The sequence below is a fragment of the Triturus cristatus genome, chromosome 2_2 (genome assembly GCF_964204655.1).
Source record: "Triturus cristatus chromosome 2_2, aTriCri1.1, whole genome shotgun sequence".
In the NCBI taxonomy this organism is placed as follows: Eukaryota; Metazoa; Chordata; class Amphibia; order Caudata; family Salamandridae; genus Triturus; species Triturus cristatus.
In genome coordinates, this window is record NC_140582.1 from 848683107 (window position 1) to 848698010 (window position 14904).

The 14904-nt window shown below is 41.7% G+C and overlaps 1 protein-coding gene across 9 annotated transcripts in view; it reads left to right on the forward strand.

Annotated features, from left to right (window-relative positions):
* Positions 1-13801, forward strand: part of APBB2 (amyloid beta precursor protein binding family B member 2) — a 1135523-nt gene extending 1121722 nt beyond the window's left edge. For all 9 annotated transcript variants that reach the window (XM_085642196.1, XM_085642193.1, XM_085642198.1 and 6 more), the window contains 2 exons: positions 1202-1381; positions 6037-13801. In XM_085642196.1, the coding sequence (XP_085498322.1) occupies positions 1202-1381; positions 6037-6210 (354 nt within the window). In that variant the 3' untranslated portion in view covers positions 6211-13801. The remainder of the gene's footprint in view (positions 1-1201; positions 1382-6036) is intronic.
* The last annotated feature ends 1103 nt before the right edge of the window (positions 13802-14904 follow it).

A 14904-nucleotide genomic window follows, 5' to 3' on the forward strand; every position in this document is an offset into this window, starting at 1 on the left:
TGGCAGGAACTACGAAATGATGGAATGCTCTAGAGGAGAGATTTTGCTGTGCTCGTTATTGTTTAATATTTTGTCAGTTCGTCTCCATTCATGGCCTTCTGCCGTTGTACAAATCGATGTGTTTTCATTGCAGTCATTTTTGTTGCTAAATGAAGTCATTGATTGAGATATGTAAATGTTCTAGTGATTAGTCGGTCTCAGCCACTGATAGATTTTATGGCAATCCCAAAACGCTTTGTAATTGATAACTACAATGTCAAAGAGCCCACAGAGGTCATAGTTAACTTTGGTTATTCCTTGGAATTGCTCCTACCTGTGAAGGAGTAAACCGCACTCGCAATCCTTTACAACATGGGCACTTGGGATCTGTTTGGGGCTCTTTGCAGGGTCTTGCTATCATGAATGCACTTGAATGCGATGCTCTTCCACAAGGAATATACTGGCATTGACACAATCGTTACAGCTTTCCTGCAGTTCCTTGATTCACTGAAGCCCAAGGGCCAACTCCTTTCCTGGCCTTTTTCCCTTCACTCCTCTTCAGTGTACCTAGAAGCCCTAAAGCCAGGAGCACAGGCTGCATACTGCATACTGCATACATTTCTGCTTATCTGGTTTCCGTCCATGACCCTTCTTAATGTACATAAACATAAACTGTTTAAATTCAATTGAATAATAACTGCTGGATATGACTTCCGCAAGTACAATCTTCCACAATGTGTGGTATTCAGGCTGTAGCTGATGTGCATTACTCCGCATTGTTTAAGTGCATATTCACCAGGTTGAGCTGGTTATCTGCAATGGAGAAAAGTAAAGGGGCAGATGTGACTTGCAAACATAAGGGATCTGATCATCAGGAATTTATGTCAAGAAACAAAACAATTCTAGAGATTCTAACTGCTAGTCAGCCATATCAAGGATAGGACGGTATATGGGCCTTCTGTTGTGCACTTGAGGCCCATAAATAATAGAGATCTGCTCCACTTCAGTCTCCGTAGAATGTAAACGTCTGTGAAATGGTGTGTTCATGGAAGTGATGGGTTATGTAATGTGCTGGTGTGACGTGAACTCTTATGGGTTCTGGCATTCCACATTGCGTTTAATGATACTTGACAGGCTCTGTCTCGCTCTCACATTAAACCGCACTGCAGAGAAGTTGCGCTCTCAAATCCACAATCACAAATTTCCATTCTCTCCACTACAGAATGAAGAAGAGATTCTGTTGGAATGTAGAGTACGTTTCCTGTCCTTCATGGGAGTGGGGAAAGATATCCATACGTTTGCCTTCATCATGGACACTGGCAATCAGCATTTTGAGTGTCATATTTTCTGGTGTGAGCCTAACGCTGGGAACGTTTCAGAAGCTGTTCAGGCTGCTTGTATGGTAAGTGAACCTTCCTGAGAAACCTACATCTGTTATTGGTTCCCATGCATTAAAAGCCAGTGTCATTCGGTCACAGTGCTAGCATCAGCTATCAAACTGCACTCAAATATTGGAAATAGTGGGGACATAAGAGAATGTTTCTACTTGGAAGAAGAAAATTAAGTGCCTTCCTGTGAGATCTCACACCTAGGTTTCGGAAGAAGAAATTGTTCAGTGGAAATCAGAAGAGGGAGTTTGAGGTTGGAGAGAAGTAGGAAGGAAAACATTTCTGGTCAGAAGGCCAAAAAAAGTGTGTGAGAACCAGTGAGAAGGATGACCAAGCGAATACAGAGGCGTTAGAGAAAACTGCATACATGGGTATGGCGAATATGTCTCATTACATCGCATGCTTTTACAACGCAGTTGTTACAACGACCGCGTTGTTAGTTCGCGATTACTTTACTTTGCAAGTCATTACAACGACTTACACTAGGGGGCGCGCTGCACTTAGGAATAGTATTAATTACTATTCCTACTCCAGTTTGCACAACAGTAGGGAAGGTGTTGGAATTCATTTCCAATACCTCAGCGCCCCCTAGTGCAAGTCGTTGTAATGACTTGCGATGTAAGTGCAACGCAAACTAACATCGCGGTCGTTGTAACGGTAGCGCGATGTAATGTAAGCATTGTAAACGCTGTTTCCCGGGTATGGCATTAGAAGCACTAGGCAATTAGGCAGGTATTTTATTACAATTTGTGTTGAGCACAATATGTGTTGTTTTATAAACATCCTCCGTGAAGAATGATGGGTTTTACAGGACAGTACCAAATACCTAACCTGCTTTTTATGTCGAGGATTGTCTTCCCCGCTTCTGTAGCCGTTTTCTTTAGAGTTTGAGATACTTTATGTGAGCCATGTTGACAAAAGGGGAGGGGGCATTTCACAGTAGCTAATGACGTGGTGGAAGAATTAATGCCGGAGGAAGAGCAAAATGTAAAATTCCCAAAGCATAAAGCCTGACATTTAAACAAAAGATGAAAATATAACGGTTACCATATTTAAACGTTTTGAAGTCTATTGCCCGAGTAACGAAGATTACTGAAATAATACTATTGAGACAGATCGCTAACTGAGCTTTAAGATTTTCTTCCCATTGTCGTAGACCACTTCGTAAAGTTTGAATAATTCCTAATCCACTGAGCTGTTAGTGACAGAAAACTCATGATAGGTCCAAATCTAAAAGAGAACATAAGATAGAAATAAACTGTTTGCACCAGATCGATGAACAAACAAGGAACCTAAAGAAACAAGTAAACCAAACTATTACCAAATACAAATTAAGTCTTTGCATGCGTGAGTAGCTCATACAGTTCAGCTTTTCGTTTACAATTCCGAAACTTGTAGGCATGATTTTATAATGGAATAAACAAGACCGCAAAACCTTGACGGCATGAGCTACTCGGATCTAGGAGACTTCAGAGCTTTAACAGCAACATCAACATATGCAGTTTGTGTTGGAAAGTAGGCAGCTGGGCTAGCGGGCTTGAAAGTGAGAGTGCATGGTAGGAAAAACCAAAATGCTCCTTCCAGCATGGGAGCTGCACCAAGCTAAAACAAGTCCAAAATTAGAGTCCAAGTGCTGCCTCCACGACTCTTTCAGGACTGCAGTGAGTCCACAGACTGCAGAGGGAAACAATGGATGTGTGAAATTCACCAAATGCAATAAAAAATAGCGCACTTCATCCTATGGTCAGCAGTCAGACTTTTTGTTACATTTGGCTTTTGGAACTAGAACTTGATGGTCTAGCATTGGCAAAGCCAATACGCCTCGCTTATGAGCCAAATTGGTTCTGCCGATGTATTTTAGCCATGCTGTACAGCATCCTGGCTGCTGTGCGGAATGTCTAACAAACTAAAATAATAGAGCACGATGACATGGATGATGCGTAATTGAGTTGAATGCAAGCATGCATTCAACACAGATGTTTGCACCTACAGATATGCTTTTTTTCTTTTTATTCACTGATCCAGGGCGGATAAATGAATACGAAAGGAAAACTAGCAAGAAAGTGCTTTTAAAAAAATGTAGGCACATAAGCAGGTTGGGGGCAGAAATGAGTAGGTTGGGAGAGGAGCAACACAAATAGTGGGTGAAGCAAACGTGGGGGAGAAGTAACACAATTGAGAGTGCATGGGGCAAAAGGAGAAACAAACGGGTGAAAGAGAGAACTTAGAGCGCGGGAGAGATGCACAGGTGCAAGAGAGCAACGAGTACAGGTGTGGAGAGAAGCACATGGGTGAGAGAACAACGTAGGGGACAGGAAAGACCCCCAATCTAACGACAAATGGGCTTTTCAGTCAGCAAACACATAACCTCACCCTTCCTTACACACTGTAGCAGCGCCCCTACTGTTGGGGCCTGAGGAACCAGATATACACGCTTCACTGGGCCCCAGTAGAAGCCAAAACAAGAATAATCTTCACCTAAATTTCACTACCTTTTGAAAAGAAAAAGATCCCTTGTGTGGCCGACTCTGTTTGCTTGACCTTGATGCAGGTAATGGAGATGGTAAATTTTTGCAGAGCAAAGTTAAAACCCTTTAATAGAGAACAAATTGGTCATGCATAGCAGTCAGGCTTATGGTTCTAGTTGTCCATATGGACATTATACCTCTGTTTTACCCTTCAATTGTAGGGAAGGGTGCAGGAGGTGAGAGAAGTATACAAATGGTGAAATTGACACAAGTTTTTGTTAAAAATGCCCCAACTCCTGGGATGGAGCATAGGGTGGGAAGACAATATCAGCTAATAATTAGAGGGTTCAGAGAAGTGCAGAAATTGAACATAAAACTGTCTCGGGAATATCCTTTCTATTTTTTATTCCTGGATTCCCTGATCAGGATTAAAATATATTGTAAAGGATGGTGGTGATGAGGCGAATTATTAGCCGTACTCCCCTCCTAGCTGCATGCTTGTCAACATGTTTCAACTGATTTTTCTTTAGCCCAAAATGGTCATCTGACTTTCTTCAGGACTATAGATCCTGTGTAACCCCTACTCTCCTACCTTTCTTAGTTGGTAGATCGAGGTCTGACCAAATCCGGTCTGGGTACGTGTAACCACACTTCAGTCTTACTGGGTTTCAAGTGATCAATTGCTTGTATTGGTGTGCGAGCACGAGCATCTCGCAATAGTCAAGATGAGGCTACCGCCACCGCGAGCCTCTGCACTTCCGTTACTCAGGGCAGGGATATCATTTCCTACACAGAGTGTTATTTAATGAGGATTTTGCTTAAAATAGGGATGTCGTTGGTCTTCTTTCTCATTCACAGACCCGTTCTGTGTGCAACTCTCATTCCCTTATGCCTTTAAAAGACTGATGCCTTGTATTCGGATATTAACTATGAGAAAATGACCTGCGCTTTTGTACTTGCAGCGCCTGGAGCCTGACCACCTGTAGATTTTGGTCTTTGAATCTGTGGTGACCTCCCATCTGCAGAATCATCAGGAGTTCTTCAGTCATTCTGCAAAATGTACTCTAGTTTTCAGAGTCCTGTCAACTTTTTGAATTTTTTATCCAGACATTTGACCTGTACACTCTGCTCTATGAGACACAGGCTGCCATACACTTTTCTCTCTTCTATCGAAGGGGTTAAACCTGAGGTGTGCACATTGAACAGTACCAGCGCAAGAGTCCGTAAAGCATAACTTTGAGCACCAACCACACTGCGATGCCATGCCTTTAAGTTCTAATCTACTCTAGTTTGCTAAGAAGTGCTCACCGGATCTACAAGGGGTGGGCGCAAACGGATACCTTAATGCTCACAGCTACACTGCGTGTTACAGATATTCACACAAGATGTATGTACATATGGTTAATTTAAATGGGAAGTGTTGCCTTCTTTGTACCCTCTTCTAATATAAAAACAATTACTAGCAGGTGAAGTGAAAAAGTTTTCGATGTTGAAACCTGATGTCATTTTCCGATTTGAGTAACACTTCGACTATAAGAAAAGAGGAAAATGATTAGTTAAAGAAACAAACTGCACTCCACGACCCATGTTTTTGCTTGTTTGATTACAGCAATCAAAAACGAGCATTGGCAAAGTCAAGAGGAGTGGCTTGTGTTTTCAGTTATATGTAAGAGCTGTTGATTTGACGGGAATGCTGAATTTGTATTTAAATTGTGGCTCGGCATCTAAATCATAGAACGATTCCGGCAGTTGAATGTAGTTGCTTGGGATGTCAAAGGAGTATTATTCTAATGGATACAATTAGAATAGCAACCCATAGGTCTGTTGTGTGGTAAAAAAAATAGCAAGAAATGATTTCTTTTGAACCAATGCATGTATAAGATAAAGAATTGAGTGTTCCAAAAATGTAACGATTGAGTGTTTTTTTCAGAGCTAAAATACTCCTTTCCATGGAAGCACTTCTTGGGAGACGGAAGGATACATCCAAACAGCCAATAGCATGACAATGAGACTAAAACACTTCCCTTGGCTGTTCAAAGATGTTAATGTTGTCTCAAGCCAGTGGCTGAATGGGGTCAAGCTAATGCCATGAAGGGGCGAACCCAATCCAAAATGCATATTGGTGTAAGGCATTCACTAATTTAGGATGTGGTACCTGTACATGGTAACAGATAGTAAAAAATGTGTTTGTTTCATTGCAGTTGCGGTATCAGAAGTGTTTGGTTGCCCGGCCTCCTTTGCATAAAATGCAACCTCCTCCTCCACCTCCCCCTCCAGACACAGTGACCCGAAGAGTTACAACGAGCGTAAAGCGAGGAGTCTTGTCCCTCATTGACACACTAAAACAGAAACGTCCTGTTCCCGAACTGCCCTAGCGGTGAACCTGAAAGAGGATTCTTGGACGCACTACAATACTTTACGGGAGGTAAAGTAGTTACACAAAAGCAACACAAACCGATGCTCAGCCTTCCGTTCAACTGCTGCTGCTTTGTCTTCGGAGAGTACTCCTTATGAAAAACAATGTTAGACGAGCATGTACACTTGTCCGTCGCCACCATTGTGTAACTTGAAAAGAAGCATGAATATACATATATATATATAAATATAATTTTTATTTTTGTCTGTGAATTTCTTTATGAGCAGTGGAAGGTCTGTTTCTGCTTGTACATAAAAAGAACATTTTCGAAAGTAGGCTCACGAGAAACAAGAACATAGTCACATCTCTCACAGCGGACTGTTCCTGCAGCGCTTGGAGGCCATGCTGCTGAAGTTCCATTGTATCACAATCATCTTGGACAGCATTCGTCTTAGTGGCTCTTGAGTCCTTAAACGATCACTCCCTGTTTTCAAATATTTGAGAAGTGATGGTGGGCATCACTTGTCGGCTTGAAGATGCACTAGTATCCTCATCTTTTCCAACTGGCAGATACTCCACAGAGGAGCTTTCCTTTTTGTGCTTTTTAACCAGCATGACCTCGGCACTTGGAGAATGATTGGAGTAGCTTAGCCCTGTAGCACTTTAATCAGCACTTCAGAAATCAGAAAGAAGGGGAACACGTTTTAGAATCCAGGCACTTTGCGCCTAATAATTGTAGTGCAACAAGAAAATCCAACTGACTGATTTAAATTGATATGATCAACTTACTGAATGGTCAAAACTATTCTAAAGTTCTCTGACACAGATTGACGTTGTTATAATGCTGCATTTTTTTCTGTTTGTTCCAAAAATGTCCTCAAAGTTCTGTGTCCTCACCTCAGCAGTCTGAATGAGTGCCAGTTGAGTTCTGTTTTACTTTTGCTACATGAACTAAAGTATTGCCCATCAACTGTCCTTCTCCCTGTTCTTCTACCTGCTGTAAATGATTGTTCTAATGCACCTTGTTTTTTTCAATGGTTCACAGCAAAAATTGACTCTAGCTGAGTGTTACAATCAGCACTGTCAAAGCAGGAAGGGAATATTGGCATGATGGCTCTCATATTTGGTTTCTAGCAGCTCTACTTGCCCAAGGTAGCCCGAGTGACTGCATTGCAGCTGCAGCTAGGCCCCACAATGCATACGATAAGTGACATGCGCTTTAGTGCTCATTTACCTTAAGAATGCTGGTCCTTCAAACTGTTGTTTATGTAGAGCTCATGCGATTGGAGCTGTTGGGCTGTGGAGGTAGATCTCCTTTGTATCATCACCGGGCATCCAGGTACTCAGATGGTCTTTATGTCCTAAAGTGACAGAACTCTTTTGTCTCGTCCAAGTTCCCATATATATGCCAAGCGTTGCCTCCTTTACATTTCTGTTGCCTCTCATACAGTGGTATAACCCACACCTTTTTTGCATTGAAGAATTTTCGTGTAATTTGTTACTCTTGTTCCTCAAGATTAAGACCAAGACATCACGGTTCTCATATACAAGGTTAATCGACTAATCAAACGTACTTAGGCGCTCCCACAATCATGGGCCTGAGCCTCAGGTGAGGGTTCATGAAGAGGGGCTGGATTATTTGAAGCCATAACTCTGTAAAGGGAGTAGCAATAAGACTATCTCCTACCAGAAAACCTTTCTAGCATGAACCCATATAACCACTGGGAATCACTGTGTTGATTCAAAAACAAAGGCCTTATCAGCAGAGCTAGCATGCCTGTAAGAGCGTGCAGGCATGCCTTTCATGGATGTATTCATCACTGCGGCTGCCATCTCCATGCTCACTCGCTTCCCAGCCAGGCCAAACATACAAAGTAGGAACACTCACCGGTGTCACAGGTACAGTATAGCGAGCTGTCGCTAGTGTGCGGAAGCATGGTGCAATGGTTCCACTGGGCCCTTTCTGTGCGTAGAAACTATAATGAATGAGAAGATGGCAGTGACTCAAGGGGCTGTAATGGCAGTGAGAGCTCTCCGTGTGGGATCGCGATTGATAGTTCTAAACATTTGAATAGCACAGGTACAGCATCATGGAGCACACCATACCTTATAACCGTAGTTCAAACCTGAGTTAATTTTTACTAATTCGTTTTCAAAAGAACAAAATTCAATAAAATAATGCCAATTAAATCCGAAAGGCAGCTGCTCTTCATAGCTAAAATCTGACACCAAACCTGTAAGGTGTCCAGCAGATCTGATATCACATCATGCATTGTACATTACTTTATTCTGAAATTACAGAACCCATGGATCCTAACTTTCTGTGATTTTACCATCTTGAAGCCACTGCTCGTATGAAGATGGGAAGTTTATGACTAATGATGATTCCCCACGAGAGAGAACTAAGATTATAAGTATTATTTCCTTCTCTGGCATGTGGTCTTCATTGATAGCCCTACTTTTTTTAATTGACTAGCTAGCACATTCCTATTAAAATCTAATAAAGGAGCAATAGAATGGTAAAAAAGGGTATTGCTATGTTAACTAAGCAGGGTCATTAAGGAGGCCGGTCTGTCATTGAGTCTGAATCCAGACAGTAGTGTCTGTTTGAAATATGAATACAACACTAGGTTGGCGCTTTGCAAATTTCTCAATAATTACATTTATCTAAGCTGTTGAGGCCTCTTTGTCTATTGTAGCATCTATCTGCCCTGGGTTTCCAGACACAAGCCTGATAGGTTTTTGGTAGCAAATAGAAGAGATAATCTATCTGGAAATTGATTGACTGTATGCATCCAAGACCTGTTTATATAGGCCACAATTCACAAATTGTTCTTAGTGTTTCAGATGACCAAAGGATCATGCAAATGGAAACAAATCACCTCCCTCCCAATGTATCTCCTTACACATTTCTACCAAGCAATGACTATATTGGTGCAGTTTGTTATCATTTGTGCTCCACTTACATCTCATCTTTTTGGGTGTGATTTAGGTACAAAGATAAGCGTGCAAAATGCATTCCTCCATTTGTGGGTGTAGTCACAGAACGGTTGCTTTTGATAGTAGGAATCTGATTTGCATGATCTGATGTATATTTATTTGAATCTGTGCATGCTTAATGTGTACACTCGTAGACATTGCACGTGCATACATTCTAATACCACCCATTCCATTACTCATACATTCATCTTTTTGCAAACCTACATTGTGACTTTTCCCAGGTGTAACAGGTGCCAGGATAAACGCATTAGGGATTTGCCCCTTTTTGTTTTTGACAACCACTTTCATTTTGTATGTTTAATTATATTTGGGATAAAGTGCCCCTAAATGTACATTATAAGGGCATTTATTGCAAGGTACCAAGGAGTTGTGTGATGATCTAAAGGTACAAGGCCTTCATGGGCACAGAGCTCAGAGGGGCTTTGCAGTATTCACTTTTATTCTACAGCTTGCAGGCACTATATCCAATATTTGAAGTGGGCTCCAGTTTCACCTCAGCCTTCCACTTTTGTTGAATCTGCCCCTGGGGCTGACCAAGGAAGCTCCGATTCATAGTTGGCACAGTGTTATTGTTGGCTGCTCTCTGTTTTGGCCGAGGTGTACAGATGCAGCAAACGTCCATGTTTATAGCCGACTCACCCTTCAGCTTCCCAGACCTGCAAAGGTTACTGGGGATCGGGAACAGTTCCCCCTCCTTGTAATACCTTAAATTTCGGTTCCCCATTTTAGGCAAGATGCTCAGGCATATCTAGAAACTCTGTGACCAGGCATAGGAGCAGAAACCTACTAGATTGGAGAGAAGGAATGTATGGAGGGGAGTTTTGGTGCAGAGATCTCCTAATGTTAGGCCACATGGCCGAGTCTGTGGCGCAGGAACATACTGAGGTGGAGAGAGTGGCCACTAGACGTGGGCTTTTCCTGCTACCTGGACCAAACTTGGCGTACCTCAAGTTTTGGATTGTTTAAAATGTATTTTTGCTTTGTGCCCCATGTGTTCACTATTCTCTTTATAATGCTTGCTAAAAAGTCACTCCGTATGTGCTTTAGTGTCAAACGTGTAAATGAACAAGTTCCCCTTCGCTCTGCATTTAGGAGCGTCCACTGTCTGCCTTGCCAAAATGTACCCTTCTTTCATGGCGACTTTGCTTCCATTAAAGTGTCTGTAACTAGCTTGTTTTTAAAGCCAACACATGCAAGCACAGGTGAGTTGCTCAGTGAGATTGTGTCTGATGCCCCCGGAATCTGAAGCGTGAGTCACACCTGTTCAAGCATCAGACTCCATTATATCTCTGTTGCCCCGGAAACGGAAGCCTGGCCCACCTGTTTAACCATCCAACTCCATTGAGGCATATATGAAACCGTAGGACTCGCTGTGAAGAATGGAGATGAAAGCCATGATGTCTAAAAGTAAAGCCCGTTTGCAGTAATTTTGTTTGAAAAAAATATTTGCATATTGTATCTCTGCTTACAAATTAACTTTCTTAAAAAAAAGGCTACACATATGAAATAATGTTAAGATGTTTATTTTCTGCCATGGCCAAAAACTATGAGTGACGGATTGTGTGGGAATAAATGTTGGTGTTTTCCTAATGTCATAGTAAGACTTCAGTTATCTATGCATTCTTTATATTGAGTATATCTGTAAGCAGACAGCCATGTTTACTATATATTGTTTATTATGTGACTTTTTTTAAATAGCCTATCAAAACAGTTTAAAATATTTTTAATTTATTTATTCTATTTTTACTGAATATCCCTCAAAACAACCTATATGTATTATCTTTGCTGGACATCCTATCAAAAAGCCACCTTACAGAATAATCTTTTTAAAGAACACTTCAACTTCTTTAAGGTGGTTTTGTAACGATTTGTAGTCACGTTTTTATTGGATTATATAGCTCAAACTGCTTTGCGGTGTGTGAAGCTGTTTATTTTTTATTGTAAAAAAAAAAAATGCAGAAATGCACCTGCTTGTACCACTCACATGCCTAAGCACCTCTCGTGAGTGTGATGAACTATCGAATCCAGTAACTACGGAAGAAAGACTTAAGTATTTTGAAGATACAAGTGGGTATTTTGATGGGTTAGGGTATAATTTGTGACTGGCAGTGTGGCCAGAGATAGGAATGCCACATGCCACTAGGTGTGCCCCTAAGCAGTGCCATTAAGAATGCTTCTCGTACCTATGTCTTTAACTTGGGACCCTCTTCATTCAGTGGTTGTAGACGCACGTGGCTCTGCATTCAGCGTTGTTGCCACCACTTGCTAGTCCACTAAATAAAACAGTGACCCAATAGAACAGATACTGCCCAGGCCCACGGAGAGACGCGCACAAATGGGTGTCTATAACCTAAGCAAGATATTGGCTGCAAGTTCTGGTGTTCATTTACTGAGAGAAAAAAACGCACCCTCTGTTACATCAGTAGGAAAGGATATTGTCTGTTGCAGGTGGGGGTGAGAGGATATTATATTTGCAACACTTGTCACCCTGCAGCAAGCAGTGTTTTATTATAGCCTTGGAGCCCTACGGAGTGGGCTCTACCAGCCATGAAAGGCTCGCTCCAGCGTTAAAGCCCAAACCCTTAGGCTCGGTGAGGCCTTTGTTCACAGTAACAGCTGCGGACAAACATTGGAAAGTTGATGCACAGGGCTTCTACCTGGCATTAGGAACCCGGAGCACTCCATTTTCTTTAACAGAGCGCTCTCTATACCAATGTTCGAATTACCAAGAGTGCAAAACCTAGCTTTTGAAATAATCAGTGATTCCCAATCGTGAGACTGTGACCTTAAAAACGAATATGCCTCCTTACATCGCATGTCTTTTCTCCGCATGCAATTACAACGCGGTCGTTACAACAACCGCCTTGTAACAACGCATACCATTACCCCGCAAGTCATAACAACAACTTGCTCTAAGGGTGGTGCTGGATGGTGGAATAGTATAATTTACTATTCCAACTCCAGTATGTGCAACAGTAGGGAAGGTGTTGGATTTTAAATCCAACACCTTCTGCCTCCTCTGCAAGTCGTTGTTACTACTTGCAGGGTAATGGTATGCATTTTTACAATGTGGTTGTTGTAACAACCGCATTGTAATTCCGTGCGTTGAAAAGGATTCATGGTAAGCGCAGTTTACCCTGAAAAACATGCGACCGTCATCTCACAAAGGGGTGCCCTTCAGAAAAAAAACCATAGTTTGGATGACTTCAGCACCACTTCTTTTCGTTTTCTAGTATTAGATGTCCAGCATTTGCTCAATGGATTGCTGACTTGCACAGTATTCAGAAGTCAGCAGAGGATGCTAGTTCTGCCTTAGTACAGCATCTTCGAAACACTAAAGATTGCAGTACCTGTTGTCAAACCACCCTAGAGCTTGTAGCTACTTAAAGTGCTAATTTACAATAAAGAGGACATTCTTCCACTGTTCGCCACTTTTACACATTTCAATGTAATCTGTTGTGAGAATAAATTAAACTGCATACAACTTTCCTGGTTTTTACTGCTGTGATGTTTGTTGATTGTGACCAAATACAGAATATCTTTTGTCACTATCATGATTGTTTAGAAGAAATATGCAAATATGCCTGAAGATGAATGAATCCTATAACTGAATTGATACGGTGTCACATGTTTAGCCTTCATAGGGCTGTTAGAAATTCGATGAAATATGTCAACTTGCAGCAAGCTTTTTACATATGACATGGAATTGCCCAAAATAGAAAGCTTTTTGGGGGAATGGTGCAAATTATAGGTGACCTAATTGGCATGGGAACAGAAAAGTCAATAAAGTGTGTTTACTTGTAATAATCTGGAGACGAAAGCAAGGTTTACTGAAACGCTGTATGCTGGCATTGGACAGTGCTCGCAAAGCCTACACTAGTTGTCCTCCAATGCACCGAAGTTTGTGAGATGGAAGAAAGACTTAATAGAGTGGGCACTGGCTGATGGGCAGCACATGAAATCCACATTGAGAGATAAGATAACTGAAGACCTTTAAACACGGGGCAGATGCTCTCTTAAATGACAAACCAATCAAAAAAATAGGCCACCGTGAAGGGCGACACATGGATGTTGGGGTTGGGGGTCTGCTGTGGGAAGATGTTTAGTTGAATTCAAAGGTTAACATGAGCTGCTGTTATTGGGGTATTGTCCACTTGCTGCTGCGGTCATTTGAGATTGATTCGTGATGTAACAGAGTCATGGTCATGAAATGTATTGAAAAGCTATGTTGGGAAAAAGATAAGAAAAAAAGAACTTAAAATAACTGAATAAAATAGATTACTAAACTAGGACATCATTTTGATATATTAATATAAAGAAGGATTAGTGTAAAAGGGCAGTAAATAAGATTAAACAATGATCTGATAAAGGTTCATTTTAAACCAACATTGTAGACTTGCTTCCCAGTGTTTTGATTTTTTTTTTAAAAAGTGGTTTGTCGATAGAGATATAGCAACAAAATAAGTGCAACAAAATAAGTCACTTTTATAATGAGAGTGCAGAGGTAATGGCTTTGTCAATGCTTGTTTGTAAAACATTGTTTAAAAAACAAAAGTAAAAGAAAAACATTCCGAAATACTGGAGGAAAAATAAACACATATGTTAAGGTATCTCTGAATTCTATTTTTTCAATCTTTAGAAATGGCATGGTTTATTTTTCAAATACTTTTCACTCGAGAAACTGGACAGAATCGAAAGAAATGCTTACCAATCTTATCAATCTCCTACCCATACTGCCGGCCACACCTTGGACGGCATTTCCACCAACCACGACAACCTAGTGATCGAGACTGTTCAGCCCTTTAGCTGGGGGGACCACTGGTTGATTGAGTTCAAAGTTTGTCCTTCCCTCCCCATTACGGTCCCACATCGAAGTGCATACGTTGTAGGGCTCTGAACAAGCTCACAGCTATGAAATGGGAGGCCGTCTTGGCTATGGCCGGTGATGGGAGGCACATCCTGTTTCCTCCCACGGCGGATGGTTTCCACAACTGGATCAATAAGGCCCTTGGCACTGCTGCCCCTTTTAAAAACTGCATCATTAGAAGAGCTAAACCATTGGCCCCATGGTTCTCAGAAGAGCTCAGATCCCTTAGGCGGGACTGCCGCACACAAGACCAAAGTGGCATGCGGACCCCTGTACAAGGGAAAAGGTCAAGCAGAATTATCTGCTGCAGAAATACAAACATGCCATTTTTCAAGCCAAATCCGAAAAGATACTATCAGCAGACAATTCCTCTAGTATGCTATTTAAGGTCATCAATGAGATCTCTGAGCCACCAGGGACACTGTTGCTGACGCCCTCCCAAGATTTCTGTGACAGAGTAGCTCCATATTTCCAGGACAAGGTCCTAAAGATCTTTCAGCAGCTCATTCCTATGGAAACTGAAGAACCTGATACTGAGGCAGTCACCCAGGACCGTGAGAAGCATGTTCTTACCTCCTTTCCCGCAAATTACAGTCCAGCAAACTAAAAATCTCCTAATGGGCCTTAAATCCAGTGCACCATCGGGTCCCTCTATGCCCTCCACACTGAAACTGGTTCCTGATCCTGTAGCCAACTACCTGTGTAGGGTGTTTAACAACATTCTATCATCCTGTAGCTATCTGGCTACCTGGAAGGAGGCTATCGTCTCACCACTCCTTAAAAAACCTAACGCCGACCCCTCTGTTCTGAAAAACTTTGGCCCCATCTCTCTTCTCCCAGCCCGCT